This window comes from Crocuta crocuta, unplaced genomic scaffold, assembly GCF_008692635.1.
Source record: "Crocuta crocuta isolate KB4526 unplaced genomic scaffold, BGI_CrCroc_1.0 scaffold48, whole genome shotgun sequence".
NCBI lineage: Eukaryota > Metazoa > Chordata > Mammalia > Carnivora > Hyaenidae > Crocuta > Crocuta crocuta.
Window position 1 is genome coordinate 2,498,482 of NW_027533089.1, and position 25,120 is coordinate 2,523,601.

General features: G+C 37.0%; 1 protein-coding gene and 1 long non-coding RNA gene across 5 annotated transcripts in view; one reads left to right on the forward strand and one right to left on the reverse strand.

The window, feature by feature from the left end:
- Window positions 1-7,095, reverse strand: part of LOC144216728 (uncharacterized) — a 139,098-nt gene extending 132,003 nt beyond the window's left edge. The window contains exons 1-2 of the long non-coding RNA XR_013330727.1: window positions 6,947-7,095; window positions 415-590 (exon numbers count right to left, since the gene is read on the reverse strand). This is a non-coding gene — a long non-coding RNA (uncharacterized LOC144216728). The remainder of the gene's footprint in view (window positions 1-414; window positions 591-6,946) is intronic.
- A 103-nt stretch (window positions 7,096-7,198) lies between these two features.
- DPH5 (diphthamide biosynthesis 5) overlaps window positions 7,199-25,120 on the forward strand; it is a 38,288-nt gene continuing 20,366 nt past the window's right edge. For 3 of the 4 annotated variants that reach the window (XR_013330721.1, XM_077746145.1, XM_077746143.1), the window contains exons 1-4: window positions 7,207-7,336; window positions 7,549-7,707; window positions 15,863-15,987; window positions 23,522-23,630. Coding sequence is in view for 3 of the 4 variants with exons in the window: in XM_077746145.1 (XP_077602271.1) it covers window positions 7,573-7,707; window positions 15,863-15,987; window positions 23,522-23,630 (369 nt within the window). In the remaining variant the exon portion in view is untranslated. Of the gene's footprint in view, window positions 7,337-7,548; window positions 7,708-15,862; window positions 15,988-23,521; window positions 23,631-25,120 lie in introns of all 4 variants that reach the window. The other variant, XM_077746144.1, reaches the window with a different exon arrangement.

Below are 25,120 nucleotides of genomic sequence, written 5' to 3' on the forward strand. Positions count from 1 at the left end.
ATGCTGCTAAATTTGAATAACTCAAGGTCTACAGTTTATTATGTACATATTTAATCACAACTAATATGCTTTAAATTTTATATTCTGGTTAATTCCCAGACTTTAAGGGATTATTATATTGCTTATTTTCATATTAAAATCTTTTAAAGGAGGTAAGGTAGGGAAGGAGGAGGAAGAGGAGGAGACCTACTATTGAAGTTTAGATCATTAAGTAAAACAATGGCCACAAAGTGCAAAGAGCCCAGGTGTGTGTAAGTAAGCTTTTTTTTCTTTTGTTTCTAACCCATTTTTATACCTGGTGATTCCTTCCTCCAAAGTCTGTTGCTAAAAAGGAAGAATCAGGGATATATAGTTTCACTCTTCCTATGTTTAAACAATTATACAAATTAAGAATTCATCCAATTGTATACTTACAATTTTGAGGACTTTGCCATACGTAAGGTAAATCCTGTCTCCATGGCATTCTTTTGTTCAACTTTCTTTGTGAGATTCATCCATGTTGTTTTGTGTAACAGTAGCTCATTCATTCTCTTTACTGTATAGTACTGTATGAATGTACCACAACTATCCTTTTTATTGTTGTTGGGCATCTAGAAAATATTTAGATTCCAAATGAACATCTTTTCTGCTCACTAGATTTCATTTACTAAAATATTATTTGCATAATAGCCATCTTATACTTTAAGTATTAACAAATTACCAGGTAACACTTATTTGGTGCCAACCAAGTCTACAGTGAACGCTGTAGCAGAATGATATAAACAAAGACAGGTTTTCTCAGAAAGAGCGCATTATATAGCAATGTGTGCTTAAGATGATCTTTTGTGAATCAATAAAATATGTTATCTAAAGGACTGGTCTATAATTCATGAACTCATATAATTATTTCATAGAACTACTATGAAGGGGGAAAAAGAACAAGAACCAATCTAAGTGGGATGGAGAAGACTCAGCAGCTAAGAATATAAATAATTTTCAATTCTATTACCTGTCAACGTTTATTGAGTCTTTACTATTTGCCAGGCACTATGCTAAGTCCTTTATATGTATTCTTTCATTTATCCTCAGAATAATCCTATGAGAGGTGGTACCATTATCTCTATTTCACAGTTGAAGCAACTTGAGATATAAGGGCACTAACTCAATAAGGGAACTACTGAGTGGAAACTCCTGGACTTAAGCCAAAGTCTCTGACATTAAAATCTTTGAAAAAAAATGTTTTTAAATTTTTTTTTTTTTAATTTTAAGAGAGAGAGACAGAGAGACAGAACGTGAGCAGGAGAGGAGCAGAGAAAGAGGAAGAGAGAGAGAATCCCAAGCAGATTGCATGCTCAGCATGGAACCCAACTTAGGGTTTGATCTCATGACCCTGAGATCATAACCTGAACAGAAATCAAGAGCTCAACGCTTGCTCAACCAACTGAGCCATCCAGGCACCCCCTCAACATATATCTACTGAGCACATGCCAAACACTGTTTACATTAGTAAACCAAATGGACCAAAGAAAAAAATTTCCTGCCTTTGTGGTGTTTATATTCTAGTAGAACACTGACAATAAAAATGGACACAACAAATAAGTAAGTCATACAGTTACATTAGAAGGTGAACAGTGGTATGCAGGAAAGCAGATGAAGTAATTGGAAGTGTATAGTTTTGCAGCTTTTGTAGCAGGAGGTAAGCTCAGAGATGGAGGCCAGTGGTATAGTGACTGGGAGCATGTGACTAAGAGCCTGGTAGGCCCCTTTTGAAAATTTTGGCTTTTGAGTGGAGGGGAAACCACCTTCCTTCTCCCGACAAATCTTAGGTAATTGTGATATGACTCCCTAAATGAATCTTAAAAGGGCACCGTGTAGCTGTTTAAGTACAGGAAGAACAAAACTGTATCCTTGGTTCTACTTTTTAGCAGTAGACTTTGGAGGAAGAAATCACCAAATACAAAAATGGGTTAAAAACAAAGGGGGAAAAAGAAAAAAGCTTACTTCTACACACACACACACACACACACACACACACACACAGACGCTCAAGAGTAAATATCTCTAGGAAGTTACTTTACACAAAAACATAGGTCTCCAGGCAACTTTCTTACAATCAGTCCACATGGTTACTCTCAACCTATTAAGCTTGCGTTCATTACAACAATAAAAAAAACCTGTATTTTTCACAGAAAATAGTTCTAGATTTTTGTTTTTAGTATTATGCATTTTACATGATCAGATGATATAAAATGTATAGAGGAGTAAATAAAATCACTGAATAAAGTGATTTTTTAAGCCAATGCACATTAAAGTAACTTTAAATCTTATCTTCATCTTAGTAAACATAATATCTCTTAAAGCAACGCTATCTTTAATTATCACTTATTTGTGAACTGACAGAAAATAATGGCTATCAATCAATTTGGGGTGTCTAAGCTCTCCAAATATTAATCAAGATATCCTCTAACAGTAAGAGGCAATCTCTGGGAACATGTAGGTTAAAAGGCCAGCTTCAGAGTAAAATAATATTCTCTATTCACAATAAGGTCACATGGAGTTTACCCAGTAGCCCTGATGTCTTCTTTTCAATAGACAATGAACTGAAGTAGGAAAATTGAAGGATGACTTCTTTTAGATGTAAGTTAATTACAATTTGTTCATAATGTAACGCAGTGTCCCAACTGTTATCACTTTAAAATATAACTACTATATGATATGTTTATGACAATGGAATGGAAAAGCCATCAGTATTAACTTCTTATGACTATCTACATCTTTCACATTTTATGACTACTGCCTGAAGGTCACAGATTAGATATAAGGAAGAATTTCTGACAGTGTGGGTATAAAAATGAGTTACTGACAAAGGTTATGAAAACAGCTTAAGGATCTTTCAGGAAAAGCATAAATATTCACTCTGAGGGATGATTTGGTACTTTCCTACCTGCAAGTGGGACTATAAAGAAGAAAACTCTTTAGGTCTCTTCTACTCTTGTTATTCTTTTTTTTTTTTTTTTTAATTTTTTTAACGTTTATTTTTGAGAGAGAGAGAGAGAACAAGTGGCAGGAGGGGGCAGAGAGATAGGGAGACACAGAATCTAAAACAGGCCCCCAGGCTCTGAGCTGTCAGCATAGAGCCTGACACCGGGCTCAAACTCACAGACCAAGAAATCATGACCTGAGCTGAAGTCTGATGTTTAACCAACTGAGCCACCCAGGTGCCCCTATTTTTGTTATTCTTTAAACTAAAGCTAAAAAGGCTTTCACTTTATCCTTTCTTTTTCTTTTTCCCTAGAATCACAGTTCTTTATAACTATTCCCCTCTTTTTTGCTGAGATTCAAATTTGCGATGACATTATAAATATGTATTCTGACTAATTGCTTTCATTATCATCAAAATAATGCTACCATGCTGATTAAAAACTGTTTGAAACTGTTTTAAAGTAAAATTCTCAAAGCTCTGCCTAAATTAGGTGAAGATATAATACCATTTAATCAGCTATATGTTGAGGTATGTTTTGTTAATCTGTTTTCCTAGATGAGGGGGTTATCTTTCATGCAAAATTCAATCAAAATGTGTACTTATGCCTGCAACTCCCTTGGAAATGCACCAAAAAATAAGATGAGTTGATGGATGGATGAACCGATAAACCTGTGATAAAACAAATACAGCACAATGTTAAAAACTATAGAACCTAAGAGGTGACTATATGGATGTTTACTATTACTGTTTCAACTCTTCTAAGTGTTTGAAAATTTTAATAATAAATTATTGGGGGAAATGCAATCAGACTTGAAACTGTTTTAAATGGTACAAGAAGAAATGTCCAAATGACATAGAATAATTCTGCAAAAAAAGACCAGCAAGACTTTGCTGATTATATTTATTGAGTTGGGGAGAAGATTCACATAACACCTTTACTTTATCTCCAGTAAAGTCCCTAAATTTACACTCTTATTGAGAAATGAAGGCAGGTGAAAAGGTTTAAGAAATCTATGGGGAAAGTAGTTCCTTTGAATTCTGTAAAAACTGAAATTGCTTCCATATCTAAAAAGAATATTTCCTTACCTACACAGAATAACTTCATTTTCCAATACAGATTTCCTGAAAGGAGATAAGCTACACCTTCCATTTGATTAATTATTCCTTTTGACACTGCCCTTTCACTGTAAATCTTCCTGGAATTACTCAAAGCAAATCTGACAACAAAAACACATAAAAAAAATGACCAGTCCTCAACAGGGTACATATGAAGTATACGTGAACTGTGTCATAAACATTTTAACATAAATAACTTTCTGAAGTGGCATGAATGAGGCATTGTTTTTGTTTGACATTCCATCAACGACTTTTTGGTAGTCATCTAAAACATACCATACCCTGCATTTCATAGAGATAGAAAAATACATAATAACTCAAAGAAATTGCTCAGCTACTAGTGTATACATAAATGGTCTATTTAATAATCATTTAATGAATACCTACTACATGCCAGACACTGCATTAAGTGTGTCTTGTGTAATTATGTAATATGAGATACAATGGTATAACTGTGTAATATGAGATACAGGCCCTAACTTTATGAAATTGGTGGTTTGGTTAAGGAAGATGCACAAGCGGACAATTATAAAACACTGAAGTTGACTGATAAGTATATGCACACAGTATTACTGTAATTACAAGGAGATACCCAATCCTAGCTCAGGGATCTCTGGGAAGAACTCCTAAACTCAGTCTTAAAGAATGAGCAGTGATCTACATAGTGATCTAGCAGTGATCTAGATAGGAGAGAATGGCAGAGAATATTCAATGCCGAGGTGGCAGCCTGACTAAAGTCATAGAGGCAAAAAGGGAGAATGTTGTGGGCACAGAAAAGTAGTGTCAGAGTAAAAGTTCGTGGTATGGAGTGGAGAGACAGGAGGCTAGAGAAAGGTAGGCAGAGGTCACTCCAGGGACGATCCTGTGGGACATTTTAAAGGGCCTGGACTTTTTCTTGGCCCTTAAAGAATTTTTAGAAGGGAATGACATTTTCAGAATGTATACTACCTAGATCTCTCTGGCCCCTGGAAGAAGTATGAAATGTACAGGAGACATGGTAACCAGCTGCAAGGAGTGACATGAGAACTTAAAGAAAGACTATGATAATAGGAAAGGATTTTACCAAGAGAGGCAGATATGTTAGACTGAATGGGGGGTAACTTCCACATGTCTGACTTGTGGAAGTCTGTAGATGATAATACCTTCTATCCAAAGTAGATAATACAGATGGAAAAGCCAAGTTGAAAGGGAAGATAATGGGTTCAGCTTTGGATGTGTTGAATGTGATATGTCACTGGGTTATCTAGGTGATTTCCAGCAAAAAGTTAAATATAGGAGGCTGAAGGGGAGGTCTAAATGGGGGTTAAAACTTGAGTCAGCAAAAACTAGGGATACCCAAAATTATGAGAGTGAATATTCAGGGTTTTGTTTTTGCTTTTAATTTTATCCATTCTTTTATTACGATTACTACTGTTTTTATTTTTGACAGAGAGAAAGCTTAAGCAGGGGAGGGGCCCAGAGGTGAGGGGGGCAGAGGATCTCAAGTGGGCTCTGAGCTGACAGCAGCAAGCCAGATGCAAGGCTCAAACTCAAGAACTATGAGATCATGATCTGAGTCAAAGTCAGATGCTTAACCAACTGAGCCACCCAGGTGCTCCAACTTCAGTTATTCTAATAGGAACATACTAGCTTCTCACTGTGGTTTTAATTTTATTTTCCTAATGTCTAATGATGTTTAGCAACTATTCAAAGCTTATTTGATGTTAGTGTATCTTTTTTGGGGATTTGTTTACCTTATTCCCTGGGAGATTCTTTTTCAAATTCTTTGCCTACTTAAAAAATTAAGTTGTTTTCTTATTTTTGCCTTTTGAGAGTTATTTATGTATTCCTGATACAAGTCCTTTATCAGATACATGTTTTGCAAATATTTTCTCCAAGTGTGTGGCTTCAACATTGTCTTTTGAAGAGCATACGTTTTATCTCTCTGAACTTCAATTTCTCAATTTTTCTTTCCTACATCGTGCTTCTGGTGTTGTACTTGAGGAGTCTTTGCCTAAATAAGATCACAAATATTTTCTTCTATCTTCTCTCTAGGAAGTTTTATAGTTTGTATTTACAGCTCTGATCCATTTTAATTAATTTTTGTTTATGGTATGAAGAATGGATGGATGTAATGAGACTGGATAGAATCAGTCATGAAGGGTGTATTGGATGAGAAGTGCAAAGGGTGGATAGAGCCTATGGGAAAAAAAAAACATAAAATTAAGGGTTAAGTAATGGGTATTGGGCAAAAAAGACACAATGCATTGTCTGAGAAGCAGCAGGAAAATTCTGAATAATCAACACTGCCTCCTAAGATAAACAATGGAAATTGTCTTAACTTGGATGAGGTCACTGGTGACCTTACGAAGAGCATTTACAGTCAAAACAAACCATTTCGATATCGGAACTACATCTAACTAACCACTTTATAGGAATTCCCCCTGTGGAAGCAATAAGTATCAAATTCCTGAGCACTCTTAAAGGTCATTTCGATAGGCACGGGGTGGGGGTGGTAAGGGGGATTCTGGGCTTCCCGACACTGAGGATGGCAGAGGCATAGCCCAGTCACGCCCCTTGGGGCACTCCGGAATGAGGTCTTGGGATCGGGGACAAACCCTGGGAATCACCGCAGGCTAGAATATCAGAATCCGTGTGATGGCCAGGTTTGGCACACTGACACCTCATCGGGGAGGCAGCTGGTTAAACTACAGCGGAATGCAAAGGCGAGGGTGGAAATCTCTGCACTAGGGCAATCCCGAGCTAATTAGGGAAGTCCCTCCCACCCGTCACCCCTCTCGTGAATTAAGGAGGAAAGGCGTGAGGCGCGGGGCGGCGCACCCCAATCTCGGATCCAGCTCCTCCCAGGCGTAGAGCTCCTGCACTTACCCTGTCCTAGGTTGGGGATGTGTAAAGCCACCGGCTAGGGGGATCGCGGGTGCTCCTCGTCCTTTCCCAGAGGCCATGCTGGGAGCTCTGGACAGACTGCCCCGACCGACTGACCTTTCGCTTCCCCACCCCAGCAGCCGGAGGCTCACTTCTGGTCTAGCCGGCAGATCTCTCCCACCCCACCCGCAGACGCCGGCTTGCCCGCCCCTCCAGCTAGTCGTAAAGTGCAGTAAAAGCGCTGGCGTTTTGCGGCACCGTAGGTGAGGCCAGCGGCGTGGATGTTAGCTGTGTGCGAATCGTCGCTTTAGGTAGCTATCTTTTCGGAAAGGCTGCTTTTAGCAATTTGGGGACCCAGCTGCAATTCTCTCAAGGGCAATTGTGTGCTCCCAGGTTAGTGTAACGAGAAAGAGCGGGGCAGGGTTGTTTAAAAACACTCATTCCAATCCTTATTTAAGAAGAGTAGAGTAAGGTTCTCAAGACCCCGCTCGTGACTTGCCTTCTCTCCTCGTACTATTTTGGTTTTCATTTTCATGTTCATCACTAGATTTTAGGTATCCTCGGTGTAGCTGACACTTGTTTTTCTTGTTCACTTCGTCCTGCAGCCTCCCTCCCCCCTGGACTTTGAAATGCTTTACCTGATCGGCCTGGGCCTGGGCGATGCCAAGGACATTACAGTCAAGGGCCTGGAAGTTGTTAGACGCTGCAGTCGAGTGTATCTGGAAGCCTATACCTCCATCCTGACCGTAGGGAAGGAAGTCCTGGTAGGTGCTTAAGGTTCCAGTCCCGGGGAAGAAAGCTAACAGCCGATTTTCATTACACTAAGCTGGGCGTAATTTTCAGTCTGCTTGTTGAAACCTTTTAAAACACATCCCCCGCTCATTAAGGATCTAAAGAATACAAGAATGGAAATAATACAACAACCAAGTGACTTGGAAAATGAAAGGGTGCTTTGTCTTACTTTACAAGTCTAATTTGGTGGCTTTCTCCAGTAAATAGGAAAGGAAAGTTACTTTACACTCCTGGGGATAGTTATCAAAATCCCTTATTTCATGAGATAGTCAATTTTTTTCTGAGTTGAGTGCTAATGAGGTACTGGCATAGCGTTAATGAGTTGGTTATATATTCAGAAACCAAGCTGAAAGCTTCTCCCTTTGAAGTATTTCCATAGGGAATGGTAATCGCCTTTCTGTCTGTATCCTATCCAGAGACGTCTTACCTTTTAAAAAGACTCCCTGTAAGGCTTAGACACATACTCCTGTGTATATTGAATAAGCCTGGGACTTAATAACCTTAGGATTTGTTCATTTATTATGCATTTAGCTGGCTCTTGTTAAGGGCTCAGTACATTTTGGAGGAGGGGTTAAGTAGTTCATGTTCATTGTCAAACTCCAAGTGGAATGTAAATTAAGACCAATGGAGTGTTGGTCATGTTCTAGGAGGAGGGAGAGGATTTTAGAATTGTCTGGTCGCTCAAGGCTTCTAAACAAAAAAATAACCTAGAGAATTTCAGGTCTAATGCCCTCTCAGATTCACAGCTGAGAATTGCTTTAAAATCTTAAGGAATTAAGGACTGCTATTTGAATTGGTATTGATACGAAAGTTGCGTCTAATGACCAGCTTTGATTTGTTGACTCTGATTTGTTAGAATGGAACCAAAGTGTCCAGCTCAAGATAATAAATATTCTCTCTTATCAGTGATTAAGGAAAGCTAGAATGGGCTTAAATTCATCTAAGAAAGTAGAGACAGATAACAAACAAATCAACATTTTTTAGGATAAGATGTCAGGATTTGGCTTAGAGGAAAGTTTGGACCTGACTTTAAATCTTCTCTGTTACTTGTTACCTTATAACCTGGGACAAGTCCTTTAACTTTAGTTTTTTACTTTGTGAAATGGGGATTAAAATGCCCACCTCATAGGTTCTTAACCTAGTGCCTATCACAAAAGTGTTCAGAAGTGGTAGTTGATGCACACATTTCTAGATTTCTCTAAACCTCAGTTACTTCATTTGTGAAAATAAAGATAATAGCCAATTGGAGGCTTTATTAAGATGATGTATTTGAGGGTGGCCCAGTTGGTGAAGCGTCTGACTCTTGATTTCCGCTCAGATTATGATCTCACAGTTTGTGAGATCGAGCCCCGCATCAGGACTCTGTCTCAGTGTCTGTGCACTGTCAGTACAGAGCCTGCTTAGGATTCTCTCTCCTTTATCTGTTTCTCTCTGCTTGAGCTCTTTCTCTCTCAAAATAAATAAATAAACATTAAAAAACAACATAAAAATATGATCTATTTGAAAGTGTTTTGTACATTTTAAGTGCTAACTAAATGGTAATGTTGGTTGCTGTAATTTTTTCAAGTATTCTTTTCCCAAAAATGTAGAATTGGGGCTGGGCCCAACCTCACCTACAGGTGAATTATGTGTACTTTGTTAAGATGCTAGAATATCCATTCTTCTACAATAGTAAGTGCTAATATTTATAGAGTACTTACTATGTGCTTTTCTAAGTGCTTTACAGGTGGAACAGGATTATTACTCTACACTTAACTGTTCACAATTTACAGGCACAAAGAAACCTGTCCAAGGTCATACAGACAATGAGCGATATAGCCAGAATATGAGCCAAGGCAGTCCTGAGTTGACAACCACCACTCTTCACCTTCATACCATACAGTGTCTCTGTATATTCAGGAATAGATCCTAGCTTCACAGAATAGTAAGAATTTCAGAGAAAGGTAGAGTTCGAGCAAAATGGTCAATTTTGAATCTTCCTATTAGAAAATTTCATTGGTCGGTTCTTCATGACCTTCTCCAAGTCCTTAGTTCATGTTTTTCCCTGAGCAACTTTCTGTGCGACGTCAACCACCTTTAGTGACTCTTTTCTAGAATAAATTAAGGTATAAATAAATAAATTCATGCCTTATATTGCCCAGTGAAATATCAGAGCCACTTTCTCTTCAGTGACTTCCTTTTTGTTTCATTTCTACCTTTTCTTTAAACAAATTGATTTTTAAAAATTTTTGACATGTGCTCACACCTGCATATACAACCCAGTCTCAGTTATTGGATAATTATTACACAGTGGGGAAAAAAGATTGGAAAAATCAATTTTCTGCAGTGAACATGTGCTTTTTTTTTAAATCAGTAATTACACAAAGTATAAAAGGCATACATAGATTTTACTAAAGAAATTTGAAACTTATCTGTTCTTACATTGAAAGCTATTGTTTTCAAATTGCCAAAAAGTTAGTATTGTTTATATGTTCTGTATTATTCAAAAGTTAATTAGAGACAGTGAATCCAGGAAAGAGTTTTAGTTTTGGTATAAACACTTCAAATTTCTTTAGGCACTTTCTGTGAATAAATTATGATGTTCTATGCCAATTTGGTGTAATACACCTATAGTGTCTTATACAAAGAAGTAAAAAGTATGATCTTTGTTCTCTAGTGGTTCATGATTTATTTGTGTTATACCCAGGAAAACTTAAATAATAATGAAAGATTTAAGTAACAATTCATGACCACAGTGAAGGAAGAAACTATAAAATTATATCGCTGGGAAGAACTTAGGTGATCTTACTTAAGCCAGCGCTTGTTTTCATGAATTAGGAGAAGCTGCCTCAAGTAATAAATAATTGCTAGTTATTTATTCTAATTGAAATCCATATAAGAAAGAAGATAACTTCATGGGGCACCTGGGTGGCTCAGTTTGGTTAAGTGTCCGACTTCAGCTCAGGTCTCCTGGTTTGTGAATTTGAGCTCCACATCAGACTCTCTCCTGTCAGAGCAGAGCCTGCTTTGGGTCCTTTGGCTTCCTCTCTCTCTGTCCCTCCCCTGCTCACACTCTCTCAAAAATAAACAAACATAAAAAAGAAAAATCACTTCAGTCCATGGTGGTCAAGGAATACTACAGAATAGTTGGAATTTAAGCTGTGTCTAAAAATAATGCATCCTAATCTTTGTTTTCATGATGTAGAATGAAAATGGCAACATTTGCACAGCTCTGCAGGGTAAATAGAGAAAGCAGTTATGGCCAGAGGGGGCTAACTTTGGGACTCTAGCTACCCTGCAAAAAGCAGAAGAGATCACTAAGCTCTGCCTGTCTATGACTTATTTGTAATACATGTGATGTTTTGTCATCATCCCGGGTTCTGTGACTTTGGACAATCCCTTTTCTGTAGTCTTTTTCTTATCTCTAAAACAAGGTTAAAAATAGGGACTATCTCCTAGATTGTAATGAAGATTGAATGAATTCATATGCATAAGTTCTTAGAACTATGTCTGACCCCAGAATGATCCTAATGTAAATGTACTATAAATACTGTTATTATAGATAAGACTTGGCAAAGGGAAGAGAAGGAGACAGTTATTATAGATAAGATTTGGTAAAGGGAAGAGAAAGAGCATAGCATTCTTTACTGAAGAAAAAAATAATTGGGAGCATAGGCATGAAGGAGACAAGCATAATTTGCTATACTTGTTCTTGGGCATCACTCAAATAACTCGTATTTTTCTGGTATATGTGTTCTGTCTCCTTTCTTCCTAATCTACTTCAACTGGGTACCAGCACACTTCACGTCCTGTCTTCCTATCTGATGGCTGTGGAATGATATTGGAGGGACAGATGAGAAGACAGTAAAGGACTTCCCACTGAGAAAGATGAGGCAACCAGCTATGACCTTCATTAATTTCCCCTCTGTCCTTGCCCTAAATCTGAACCTGTCTTTCCTCCAGTCTTTGAAAATGACTTGTTAGGGGTGTCTGAGTGGCTCAGTCAGTAGTGTCCAGCTCTTCGTTTTGGCTTGGGTCATGATCTCACAGTTTGGGATTGAGCCCTGCATCAGGCTCTGTGCTGTCAGCATGGAGCCTGCTTGGGATTCTCTCTCTCCCTCTCTCTCTGCCCCTCTGCTTGCATGTCTCTCAAAAAAAACAAAGAAAGAAAGAAAGAAAGGAAGGAAGGAAAGGAAGGAAGGAAGGGAAGGAAGGAAAGGAAAGAAAGAAAGAAAAGTTCTCTTCCCATTCAAGACTAAGTACATATGTTGTTGTTGTTGTTTTTTTTCAGACTTCTTCCTCTTCCTTCCCCTGAAACTTTACTCCCATCAGTTATTCTTTCTTCTTTATGTTTGGTCTATCTTAATATGCTTCTCCCCTGAACCTGAAACCATATTCAGGTATTGTCCCTTCTGAAAACTCTCCCCTTTAATTTTTTTTTTTTTTTTAATGCTCATTTTTGAGAGAGAGAAAGAGTGCAAGTCGGGGAGGGGCAGAGAGAGGGAGACACAGTATCTGAAACAGGCTCCAGGCTCCAAGCTGTCAGCACAGCCTGATGTGGGACTTGAACTCATGAACCGTGAGATCATGACCTGAGTCAAAGTCATACACTCAACCGACTGAGCCACCCAGATGCCCCAAAACCCTCCCCTCTTAAACATCTTTTCTCCATAGTTATAATCCTATCTCTTCTTTATCCAAAGTTTTTGAAAAAGTAGCATACCTTTATTGTCCCTACTTCACTCATATCTCCTACTCCTGGAGCTAACTACCATTCCTCTGAGATATATCTGTTTGTTGAATAACTATTTGATAGCTGAGAATGCCAGAAGATAGTTTTCAATTCTTAACTGTTTTACTTCTTTTGACATATTTGCTCACTCCTTGAACTGGCTTTTAAGACATAACTTTCTTGTGGTTTTATTTGTACTTTTCCATTTTTTTCAGTCCCTTTTGTAAGCCCTATTTGTATTTTCTTTCTTTAAATGATATGGTGTGTGTGTGTGTGTGCACGCGTGCTTTAAGATTTTGTCTTCTTGTTTGTTTTTGTATCCTACTTCTGGCCCTACTTTTCTATTTTTTTGACTAGGTAATACATTATATGGCATAAAATTCAAAAGATACTAGGGACACCTGGGTGACTCAGTCAATTAAGTGTCCAGCTCTTGATTTGGGCTCAGGTCATGATCTCATGATTTGTATGATCGAGCCCCATGTAGGGCTCCGTGCTGAAAGCATGGAGCCTGCTTAGGATATTCTCTCTCTCTCTGTCTCTTTCTCTGTCTCTGTCTCTCTCAAATAAATAAAAAATTAAAAAAGAATTTAAAAGATACTAAGTGTGGGCGCCTGGGTGGCTCAGTTGGTTAAATGCCCAACTTCGGCTCAGGTCATGATCTCACAGTTCGTAGGTTCGAGCCCCGCACTGGGCTCTGTGCTGACAGCCAGCTCAGAGCCTGGAGCCTACTTCAGATTCTGTGTCTCCCTTTCTCTCTGACCCTCCCCTGCTCACACTGTGTGTGTGTGTCTCTCTCTCTCAGAAATAAATAAAAACATTAAAAAAAACATAAAAAAATAAAAGATAGGGGCACCTGGGTGGCTTAGTCCGTTAAGCGTCCGACTTTCACTTAGGTCATGATCTCATGGTTCGTGGGTTCGAGCCCCGCGTCGGGCTCTGTGCTGACTGCCAGCTCAGAGCCTGGAGCCTGTTTCGGAGTCTGTGTCTCCCTCTGTCTCTGACCCTCCTCTGCTCACGCTGTCTCTCTCTCTCTCTCCTAGAAATAAATAAAAATATTTAAAAAAATAAAAGATACTAAGTGGTATATACATTGAAAGATTTCTATACCTGTTCCCCTTCATACAGGCAGTTATTACTAATTTCTCATGTATCCTTCCAGAAATACCCAAAAGCAATTTTAATTTTGAGCTTTTACCTTCTCCCCCTTATACAAAACCTGCCAACTTAAAGCAAGAATGAATTTTTTGAGTTTTACCTTCATTTTCATGGAGGAGATGAGGGCTGATATTGTATACAAATTAGCTTATGAGTTATTTGATAATATATAAATTTAAAATTATTTGTTAAAATAATATTGCTCCCCCTCCACCACCGCCCCTTCCATGACTCTTAATAGATTCCATGCTCCTATAGCACTTAATGGTTATATAATCCCTACTAGACATTATAAGCGACGAGACAGGCCTATATATGTCTCATTTACCACTGTTTGCCAACATCAAGCATAGAGTTTGGCTTGGAGGTTGTGTATGAGAGATATTCTTTGAGTGAGTGAATAAATAACTGAGTAGGTAAAAAAAAATAATATCAGTTTCTTACTACTTTTGCTATCTCTTCCCTTTTTTATATTTTTTAAAAAGAGCATCAGCTGTTTGGTTATACTGGAGTGTTTGGGGGTATATGTACACAGGTATGCATGTGTGGATACTTTTTTTTTTTTAAATAAACATTGTGTTTAAATTAGGGAAGTGTTTCTTAGGAAGTGAAAATATGGAGGGATACATGATAGAAGTCTTGAAGAGAGTGGGGTTTTCTGTTGGTTAGTCATAAAATATTGGATCGGATTTAGGATTACTGCTAGTGTTAAGCTAGTTGCATGTGATTTTTTAATTTTTTTAAAAAAATGTTAGAAGTTCAGGAAAAAAATCGTTTCCTTTGGTTTTCAGTAATCACAGTATGTCTTAGATATATGTGAATAGAAATGTTCTACCGCTGATAAGTTTTCTGGGCACATGAAATTAAAGTAGGGTATATACAAATGAATGATTAAGAAAACATACATGATAAAAGTGAAAATGAAAATAAAGAGAACAGTTTTTATCTGTAAAAACATCATTGTCATTGGGAAATTCTCGAACATCTCTTGTGAAGAGATGTTCTTTTTTCACATTTCAGGAACAGATTCTAGTTAAGTATTAGGAAATAATTATCAGAGTTGGAACTATAGCCTTTATCTTCAAATGTTTAATCATTTGTTCATTTACTCTTTTGCTTGACAGATGCTGTTGAGTCCCAGGTAACGCTTCTATTACAGCAGTCCTTGTGATGTTTAACTTCTGTGACAGTCCTTGTAGCTCAAACTTCTCAGCATGTACGAAACAGCATTTGTCTATGCATCCACTTTTGCTATATTTGAATTACATATTACTTCACAGGAAATCAGTTAATAAGATTCATGACTTTGCATAATAGTTTGTAACCACTGCCACATGACCACTGGCACACCAGTTCTCTCTCTGTACATGCAGGCTGCCACCCAGTAAGGTCAGCCTCCTGGGTTTATTCTTTAGAGTTGAACTTCAGGGAATTGGTTCACAGAGCAGTTTGTGTGGAGACTTCATATATACTTAGAATTATTTTGTTTCCCCTGCAACTCTGCATTTTTAGCAGGAAGAAAGAAATGTAGTTTTATTATTATTATTTTTCATTTTAGAGAGAATGAGTGGGGAAGAGGCGCAGAGGGAGAGAGAGAAAATCTTAACCAGGCTCCCTGGTCAGCGCCGAGCCTGTGTGGGTCTTGATCCCCTGATTCTAGGATCATGACTCGAGCCAAAACCAAGAGTCTAACATTCAACTGATTAACCCAGGCGCCCTGGAAATACAGTTTTCAGTCAGTCTTTCCTGCAATTATATAGGAATGTTTGCTGGTTCTGTAATTGACTAAATCTTAATTTCTTTTTATTTATCATTGAAGTTACCTTTTATTTTAGCCAGTGTCCTATAGGTTTTCTATGGAAAATTTAATAAAACCCAAATTACCATGTATGTTTATAATATTTAATATATTCATCCTTTATTAGTATATTTGTGTAATAAGACTCATGCAAACATGAGTTTGCTGTTCATTCTACAGCTTCTGCCTGGTCTCTTAGACTCAGATTTAGAGATAAATTTAAAATGCAGAAAGTCTCAGATGTTAGGAGGTCTACCTCCTCTTGGGATATTAACATAGCCCCAAAGAGTTTAATTGCAGCATGTGATAGAGTGCTAGCTCACCAATGAGTCCTATTCAATGATCTGTGTCTGGATAGTTGCCAGAATTTACACCAGCCCCAAAGATATGTGTGTGTGTGTGTGTGTGTGTAAAAATGGTCACCTGCTGTCTCATTTTGATATTGGACTTAAATCTGTAGGAAGAGTTTTATGGAAGAAAATTGATTCTTGCTGATAGAGAAGAAGTGGAACAAGAAGCAGATAATATCTTAAAAGATGCTGATATCTGTGATGTTGCATTCCTTGTGGTTGGTGATCCATTTGGGTAAGTCAAAGCAGGTATTTTGAATTTTAATTTATTTGCTTTTCTTAAAAATTTGTAAGAATTATTCTACTTAAAACCTTTTACTTTCCACTGTCTAATAAAGGACTCTTTACCTAGGCTCATAAACTTTCATTATCTGTGAGATTAATGAAGAAAATCTGCTTGGGGGCGCCTGGGTGGCTTAGTCAGTTAAGCGTCCAACTTTTGCTTAGGTCATGATCTCGCGGTTCGTGGGTTTGAGCCCCGCGTCGGGCTCTGTGCTGACTGCCAGCTCAGAGCCTGGAGCCTGTTTCAGAGTCTGTGACTCCCTCTCTCTCTGACCTCCCCTGCTCATGCTCTCTTTCTCTCTCCTAGAAATAAATAAAACATTTTTAAAAAAATTAAAAAAAAAAAGAAAATCTGCTTGATAAGGATGTTATCATATGTAACTTTACATTATTTATTAAGAGTCTGTTCTAAAGTTTGTATCATTGCTTTTACTATTCTTTTAGAAGGTAACTTAGGACATCAAATGACTTAGCTAGTCTGTCATTATTAATAAGTATATTGCATTATCAACAGTTATACCTTCCATTTATTTTGCAGGTAAATTGCAAGCATCTTCTGATTCTTTTGTCCTAGGCTTTTTCTTTCTTAATCACTTCATATTTAACAATATTGTCACTTTACTTGCCTTGAATTTAAAAATCTGTCAAGCCTCAGATTTCAATTTCTTAAATCCCTTGGGAGCTCTGTTCTTTCCCCATTACTAAAAAGATGGGTTTCTACTTGTCTAGTCAAGCATCATCAATCTCTAATGTCAAGCTAAACAGAGGAGTTCTTTGTCTCCAGCTGGTGACCCAAGATTTATGTCACAGATTTAAGGAACATAAGGACAATTAAATCACTATGAACTCACCACCAAGGATGTTTTTCAAAAAGAATGGAGTTACATGTGCATGTGTCTGTCAAAAAAAATAATTTACTTCAGTATGGTGTGCCAGAGATTATGTTTCTTTATTATATTTGGTTGCAAATGACATTGTACATTCACACATTTAAAAATGACAAATAGTTTGTTTTAGCCTCTGACATTGTTTTCTGTAAGAGTAAGTCTTCCTCCAAATTAGCAGTACCTGTTCTTCCCTCATTTATTTTTCAGCCACAAAATAGTAAAAGTGATGAAAAATTCTATATATAAAATGTCTTGGAACTCTCATAGGATTTTCTCATTATTGCACTGGACTCCTGCCAAAATTCCATATTTGTTATAATGACCCCTTTTGAACTCACCAAGCTTTCTTACTTGATGGGTATCACGATTCTCACAGCCATCTAAGAAGAGCAGGCTCAGAGTCACTGTTGACTTTCCTGGCATCGAGTCACTGACAAAGCCCAATAAAGCAGTGCTGCTCAGCGTGAGGGTTACAGACCAGAGCTAGCCTACAAATGTCCTAGGCCGTGATAAGAACTGCAGAAATTCAGAGTAAGCATTTAGAAATTTTATAGCAATTTTTAGAAGTAATTTTATCTCTGCTGACTCTCCTAATAAAAATTTGGAGTTTATGTTTTCTATTTTATTTTCCTAATCATTAATTTTGATTGCATATTACAAAACTATTGTTCCATGACCATTTAGAACTTAAAGTATTGGCCTTTTCCTAGTTAGAGAAGCACTGCTTTTTTTTTTTTCTTAAGTAGTTTATTGTCAAGTTGGTTCCCATATAACACCCAGTGCTCATCCCAACAAGTGCCTTACTCCGTGCCCATCACTCCCCTTCTGCTCTCCCCCACCCCCATCAGCCCTCAGTTTGTTCTCAGCATTCAAGAATCTCTCATGGTTTGCCTCCCTCCCTCTCCCCAACTATTTTTTCCCTTCTTCCTCATGGTCCTCTGTTAGCTTCCTCCTAATCCACTTATATGGAGAAGCACTGCTTTTGACCTTTCTTTTTTTTAACCAAAATTTTTATATCTTTTTATTCCCTAGTTTAATATAGTAGCCTTTTGTCTGGTCCAGGTACAGACTTTTAATTCATTACCTATGTTGTAGTCAAATGTATATTTGTGAAACCACAATTTGAAAATCTTATTTGAGCTCAGAGTGAGAAATACTAGCTCTATCCATTGGCCAGAGATGAAAGGTACTGTCTAACCTGCCCTTCTACCAGTACCCTGGCCCTGCTATACTGGTTGGGCCACACTCATGCCAACCAGTTTGCTCTTCCTCCATCATCTTGCTTTCTCATTCTATACATCTGTTCAAACTCTTCCCTTCATCTCTAATACCCTTTGGTATATTTCTGATTGTCAGAAGTGCAGCCATCTTTTGAAGCTTAACTCAAACACGATAGTCTCAGTGATGCAGTCTCTTATTACCCTGATCAGAAGTTCTATCTGTTTCTAACTGCTGAAATATTATTCATATGAGTTTTCATACATTGCCTCACAATGTATTTTTTTAATAAATATATACCTCTACCTTTTAGATTTGTAGGCTGTCCTTCACAATTGTATCTCCCTAGTTTTCCCTCACAAGATAGTGTGATAATTAAATATTAATGCAAAGAGTTTGATATTTTGCCTGGGGTCACAAAGGAAGATGATGCATATCGTGGACTGACTTTTTCCATTCAACAATTATCTTTGGAACACCTGTCTCATGACAGGCACTCCTACATACTGCATATATGTTAGATGGTAAAACATGGGCCTTACACTTTAGTAGGGGAGGCTGACATCAATGAAAGAAAAAATAACATTTAAAATTTTGATAGGCCTATCAAGGAATTAAAAATAAGGACTAACAGGATATAGGCTAATTTGTGCAAGGTATATGGAAAATCTTTTTTGTTGAGGTAATATTTAAACAGGTATCTGAAAAATGAGAGGAATAGCAGAAGGGAAGAGCATTGTAAGCAGAGGAATAGCAAGAACGTATTCAAGGACTTGGAAGGCCAAAGTGGCTGGAATGGGTGGGGGATGGGGAGTGAGAAGGAGTTAAAGAAGTAGGTGGGACCCAGATCTTGTAAGGCCTTGGAGGGGGTAGGGGTTTTATTTGAAGTACTCTGGCAAACTTTTGGTGGATTTTAAGCAGGGAAGAATCACAGTCTGATTGACTTTCTTAAATGATTATTCTAAGTGCTTGCATGAGTGGATTTAGGGAGGCAGGATGCCTCTGGTAGAAGAGAGAAAAAGGCAAATTGGGAAAAATTTAGAAGGAAGAATGCCAGTATTATATAGTAGGTGAGGAAAAGGAAAGAAGCAAGTTTTCCAGAATTTGGGCTTTAATGACTGAGTACTTGATGGTGCCAGTTCTTGAAATGATGAAAACTTGTAGGGAAAATAATTGGGGAAAACAAGAATTGGTTCTGGAAATGTTTTAAATTTGAGATGTCACATAGGCAATTTGATATCTGCTGCTGGAGCTCAAGAGAGAAGGGGTTATCTTGGGTAGTGGCTTTTGAATTCATGAATATATATGGGGTGGGGAGAGAGGGAGAGATAATGGTGTTTGAAGCTAGAGAAATGGATGAAATCACTTTAGGAAAGAGCAAGGGGAAGAAAGGAAGACCTAGGATCAAGCCTTAGGAAACTTGCACTTCGTGGTCTGTCAAGAGCCAGAGGAGGAAGAAAACCAAGAGAGTGTGTTGTCACCGAAGCCAAGAAAAGAGAATACTGTAGAGAGGAAAGGGTGGTTGACACTGATATACTGCTGAAAGATTGGGGCGAGGGTGAGGATAGAAGTGTAAATTAAAAGGCACGGTGTTTGAAGTTCTTCTGTGGTGGTTTTATGGAGGAGTTGGTGTTTGAGCTGGGTCTAGGTAGAATTCAATAGGTGGAAATTGTGGAGGAGTCTGTGGGGCTTAGGGGGTAGAAGGGAGAATTCCACATAAATGGAAAATTGATGCCATGAGAGAGTGCCTCGATGCTATTCCTACCCTGCTCCAAAACCTTCAGTGGTCACTCAAGTTGACTTCATGGCCTAAATCTTTTAACAGTCTATCTACTTTCTCCTTTGGTTATTCTTTTTTTTTTTTTTTTTTTTTTTTTACTGTGCTAGAGTCAGATTGTACAGTTTTGCCATTTCATAAGTGTTTTTGCAATATTCATCTACCACATCTTTGCTGCTCATGCTTTTTCCTTAAAATAGACTTTTCTTGCCAGTTTCTTTTATTCCTAATTTATTGACATACAGTACTGTGTAAGTCTAAGGTAAACAGTGAAATGACTTGACTAATGTATATTGTGAATTGATTACCTCATTAAGTTTAGATAACATCCAAAAAAGAGAATGAAAAAAAAACTATTTTTTTCCTTGTGATGAGAAATCTTAGGATCTACTCTCTTAACTTTCAGATTCACTATACCATGGTGTCAACTGTAGTTATCCCCAGTTTCTGTGCAGTAAAATAGTAATTCTTTAAGACCCAGCTCAGGTGCCTTATCTTCCGTGAACCCTCCATTATTTTATTCAGGAATGAGGGCCGTTTTTTCGGGGGTTTTTTTGCTTTTTTTTTTAACATCTAGCCAGTTAATTTGCTCTGTGTTACTGACTAATCATGTATAATCTTATATTCAGATTTGTGTAATAATTACTGTACCATAGTTATTTTTCATTTACTCACTGGATTACTGTTGAGATATGGTAGTTGTAGATGGGATGGTGGGGATGTGTACATTTTAATTGGGCCTTGAACAATTAGGATTTGTGTGTGTTAAATGAATAAACTTGAAAGGGAATACAGAATGCAACAAAGCACTGAAATTATGTACAACAACAAAAATTATTTTTAAGCCTCTTTCCACTTATCTGAATAAAAAATTTGAGAAGTACTTAATCTCAGATTCTTTATTCTAATTTTTTAATTGTAGTAAAGTTTATTTAACAATATTAACCACTTTAACCATTTTTCAGTGTGCAGTTCAGTGACATTAAGTACATTCACACTGTTGTGCAGCCATCACCATCATCCACTCTTAAATTCTGGAAGAAGGTAACTGAAAGTCAGTTAAGTCATTTGATATAGTTCTCGTCTTTTCCCTTTTACCCAGGTTATTGATAGGAATGTGGAAGTTAATCACATAAAGAATGTAAGTAACTCCAAAAAAAAAAAAACAAAAAACTGTGCATCGATAGATCTGACCCAGTCACATGAGAGATGACGGTCTTAAGCTTTCTATCCCTATAAAGAATTTAGGTCATGATTAAACAAATTTTAATGATGATTCCGTTTTGTTATTCCATTCTTTATTTTAGTATGCTTTGTAGCTGTATATATTTTGTAGGCAATGAACACATAATTTTTTTAATTTTTATTTTGTGTGCCTTTTCCTTCATGGCATACACATACATAAAAACATATCTTTATTGACTTGTCTTCCATTTGGTTTAATGTAGGTCATTTGATTTTTTTTTTTCCATTCCATGCAATGGAATATGCTTGGCATCTAGTAACTATCCAATAAATGTCAACATTATTATCACTAGTCCATTTATTTCTCCAATGTAAGTAAAGCTGCCATGTATCGATGAATGTATATGACCCTTTTCCCCTCCTTCCATTCTCTCATCCCTACATTTTGGATTTTTTTTTCCTCCAGAATCAGTTTATAATACNACATGGATATTTTCAAGCATTATATTGTCAAATTATTCCTTAAAAGGACTGTATCAACTTATAATGCTTCCAGTAGTTTATGAGAACATCACTTTCACCATATCATTACAAATGTTAGTGAACTTTCAGATCGCAAGCCATAGCACTGTCAAATGTGGTGGTACTGTATCTGCAAACTAATGTTATTACAAAATAAAATTTAAAACAAACATACCTAGTCTTATACTCAAATTGGTCACTTTTATGTTCTTTATTTTGTTGATTCCATTGATCAGAACTTTTGAATCTCTTTTGAAATTGCTTTCAGAGCAATTCCAAGTAGTAAGAACATTATTAAGATAAATTAATCATATATACATATACATAAGTGTGTATATACACACATAAAATTTTGGATAGAGCCATGTGCCCAAAAATAGTAATAATTTGTCTACACACACACACAAACACACACACACACACACACGCGCTACATATATACTTTTCCAATGACCAAAATAAGCATTTTCATGATTTCTGAACTAGAAGGAATGTCCAATATAATGGTTTAATCCTGTGTTTCAAACCAATTTTTTCTTTTGCACGAAGCAATATAATTTGGGTAATCATGATGATAAAATACCAATTTTTCATAGGAGAAATCTGAGGGACTCATTTAATCCCTTTTATGGCAGCTTCACAAAATCAAATCACTTTGTCAGGTCATTAAATCTTCATAGTATACCAACCACATCTGGTCGTTTAAATGAAGTTGGTAAAGAGAGGTGCAATTTTAAACCAGGTTTCTTTCTGCTCATCTATTCAAATAACTCACCAAGTAACTAATTCAGTTTTCCTTAATCTTAGTGTTAAGTAGTGAAATTCTGTTGAAGATACTAAAAACATTCTTTATAACCGTCATTTATGTTATTTTTTAAAAGCTCGCTCCAAATCAAATTAATGATTGTTTTTCATACTAGTTCTTATTTTATGTGTGATTAAAAACAGGCTTGCCTGGTGGGCATCTGTTAATCTGTTTCTGACTGCCTCATGGGGTGAAAGCCCTTGATCTTCCTACTTGGTATGCATTGACCAGTTGACACTTTCTGCTGGTTTATATGTAGTTTCTCAAACATGCTAATGTTGCTTTCCCCAGTAGGACCTGGAGTTTTCATCCAGGGAATAAAAGGCTTTTAATAATGCAGTTCTAAATTGATGTGGGGTTACATTTCACAGTATTCATACTTATATATTTACATATATTCTCTCTCCACCAAAGTCTATCTTGTCATAATCTTTAGATTTATCTCAACAAAGGAAAGGCAACAGGCAGAATATGCACTCACACATGCACACATACAATTATATACAGTAACCAGACTGAAAACAGTTATAAATAAAATCACTGCCAGACAGATGGAAAATGCAACTGTGATTATGTCAGATAGAACCCTAATATAAAGGCAAAAATCGGCAGGCTACAAAAATGTTCTGTATCATCTGCCCTGTAGTATTTCAAAATACAAAAACAGAAACCTTCAAAATAGAGCAGAAATCATAGAGTAGGTCTAATTGTGCTATCATTTAGAACTCAGGGCAGTCATTTTAAGAGTTTAAAGGTGTCCCAAGACCAAAAAGTTTGAGAATTGCTGCTCAGGAGTTCACTTGCTGAACTTCCATTCCACAGATGTGTTTGCAGGTATTAAAGGGACATAAGAGTAAGTAAAACTTCCCTGTCTCTCTGTAGCTACCAAGGCTGCTCTATAAGGGTAACAAGTGCAATTTAGCTCCGTGAAGGGCATGTGTAGACTTAACACTTTTCTCATCAGAAAGCCCCCAAATTGAGAAAGAGCAGCCCCCATAACCCTTTGATTGACTTGAGCTCATGAAATATTATACCTTTACTATCTTAAAAAGTCAGTGTTACTTTAATCCAACCTGATCTTTTCTCACTACAGGGCTACCACACACAGCGATCTTATTCTGAGAGCAACGAAGCTGGGAATCTCATATCAAGTTATTCACAACGCTTCCATAATGAATGCTGTAGGCTGCTGTGGTTTACAGGTAATGCTGCAAAGGTGTTTTTTCTTTAATGGTTAGCAAAAGCATTTTAGAATACTGCGAATTGCAGGTAGATTTTGTTATATTTCATTAATTTTAAGATATTATTTTATGTAATACATTAGCACGTACTAAATTTTTAAATATTATTTTATACTGTTTCCCTAAATCTTAGATCTTTTTTCCCTCCTTTGAATGAACCATTGAAATTAGTTACAGAAAGACTTTAATCTTATATCCAACTTTTGCATACAAAACCAGGGAAATTTAATCTTAATTAAATTGGCGATGTATTCCTAAAGCCTTTCACATTCTTCCAGATAACTTACTGTGCATTGCTGATGCATGTTTTCCCATATGGTATTCTTTTCTGTCCCATTATGAGCATTGTTACAGCATTTCTTAAAAGAATCTGTAAAAGAGCCAAAAGCTAGTCATATTAAGCTTTTAAGCCACCTTTGTAATTATCACAGTGTAAAGTTGGTTATTTTTAACCCAACAGTCTTAGTTCTGAGGGGTTAAAAGAATGCTCCATAACTATTTCTGGGGTTTGCTTCCAAGCTGCTGAAATTTGATATTTGTGTTCTGATGTTCACACATAAATGACCTATGGCAACTGTGACTGCTCATGGCCAACAGTGGTTTTAAGACTTAATTCTTTGTTAGGTCATATTCCTATTTCAGATATATTTTAATAGAAAAAAAGTACATCTTAGAATCTATGAAAGAGCTATCCCCACTGTGTCTTCCTGGAAAGCATAATTTAAAATAGATGCTTACAACAAAAAGATACATTTGCATTGGACACCAGTTTGTGTCTGTAGCTTTAGAGGTGTCTTTATTTTCTGCATTACCTCGGAAGAATATCTCAGTTTAATTGACATGCTAGCCAGTCACCTCAGAAATACTGCCTTTGGTTCTGAAGAATCAGAGAAAAGGTATAAATGATTCACCTTTTAGTACTCATTACTTGCTCTTAGTTATTATGTTTAAATTGGCAAAGAATTTTGCTCTCTTTTGTCTTCTAATTAAATGCTTACTTTAAAAAACTTTGCCAATTCAAGGCCTTTTTGCATTAAAAAAAAAAGTTTATTAATTTTGAAAGAGAGAGAGAGTGCTCATCTCAGTGCAAGGGCATGGCCAAGAGAAGGGGAGAGGGAATTTCAAGGAGGCAGGGCTCTGTCTCATGAACCATGAGATCACGAACTGAGCTGAGATCAAGAGTCTGACGATTAACTGACTGAGCCACCCAGGCGCCCTTCTTTTTCACACTTTAAAAAACCCTCCTTAGCATTCCTGTGTTGGAGTAAGTGAATGGAGTTTCTTGATTCATTGTCCAGCATTCTTTCTTGTAGACAGTGTATTTTTAGGAACCGATGGTTGCCAGGAGAAAGGAAAAAAAGAGATAAATTAATCCTGTGATAGACAAAGATGTGTAATAAACCTTAAGCTAATGGAGTATGTATATATTTTTCATATTGGTATTATTTTGA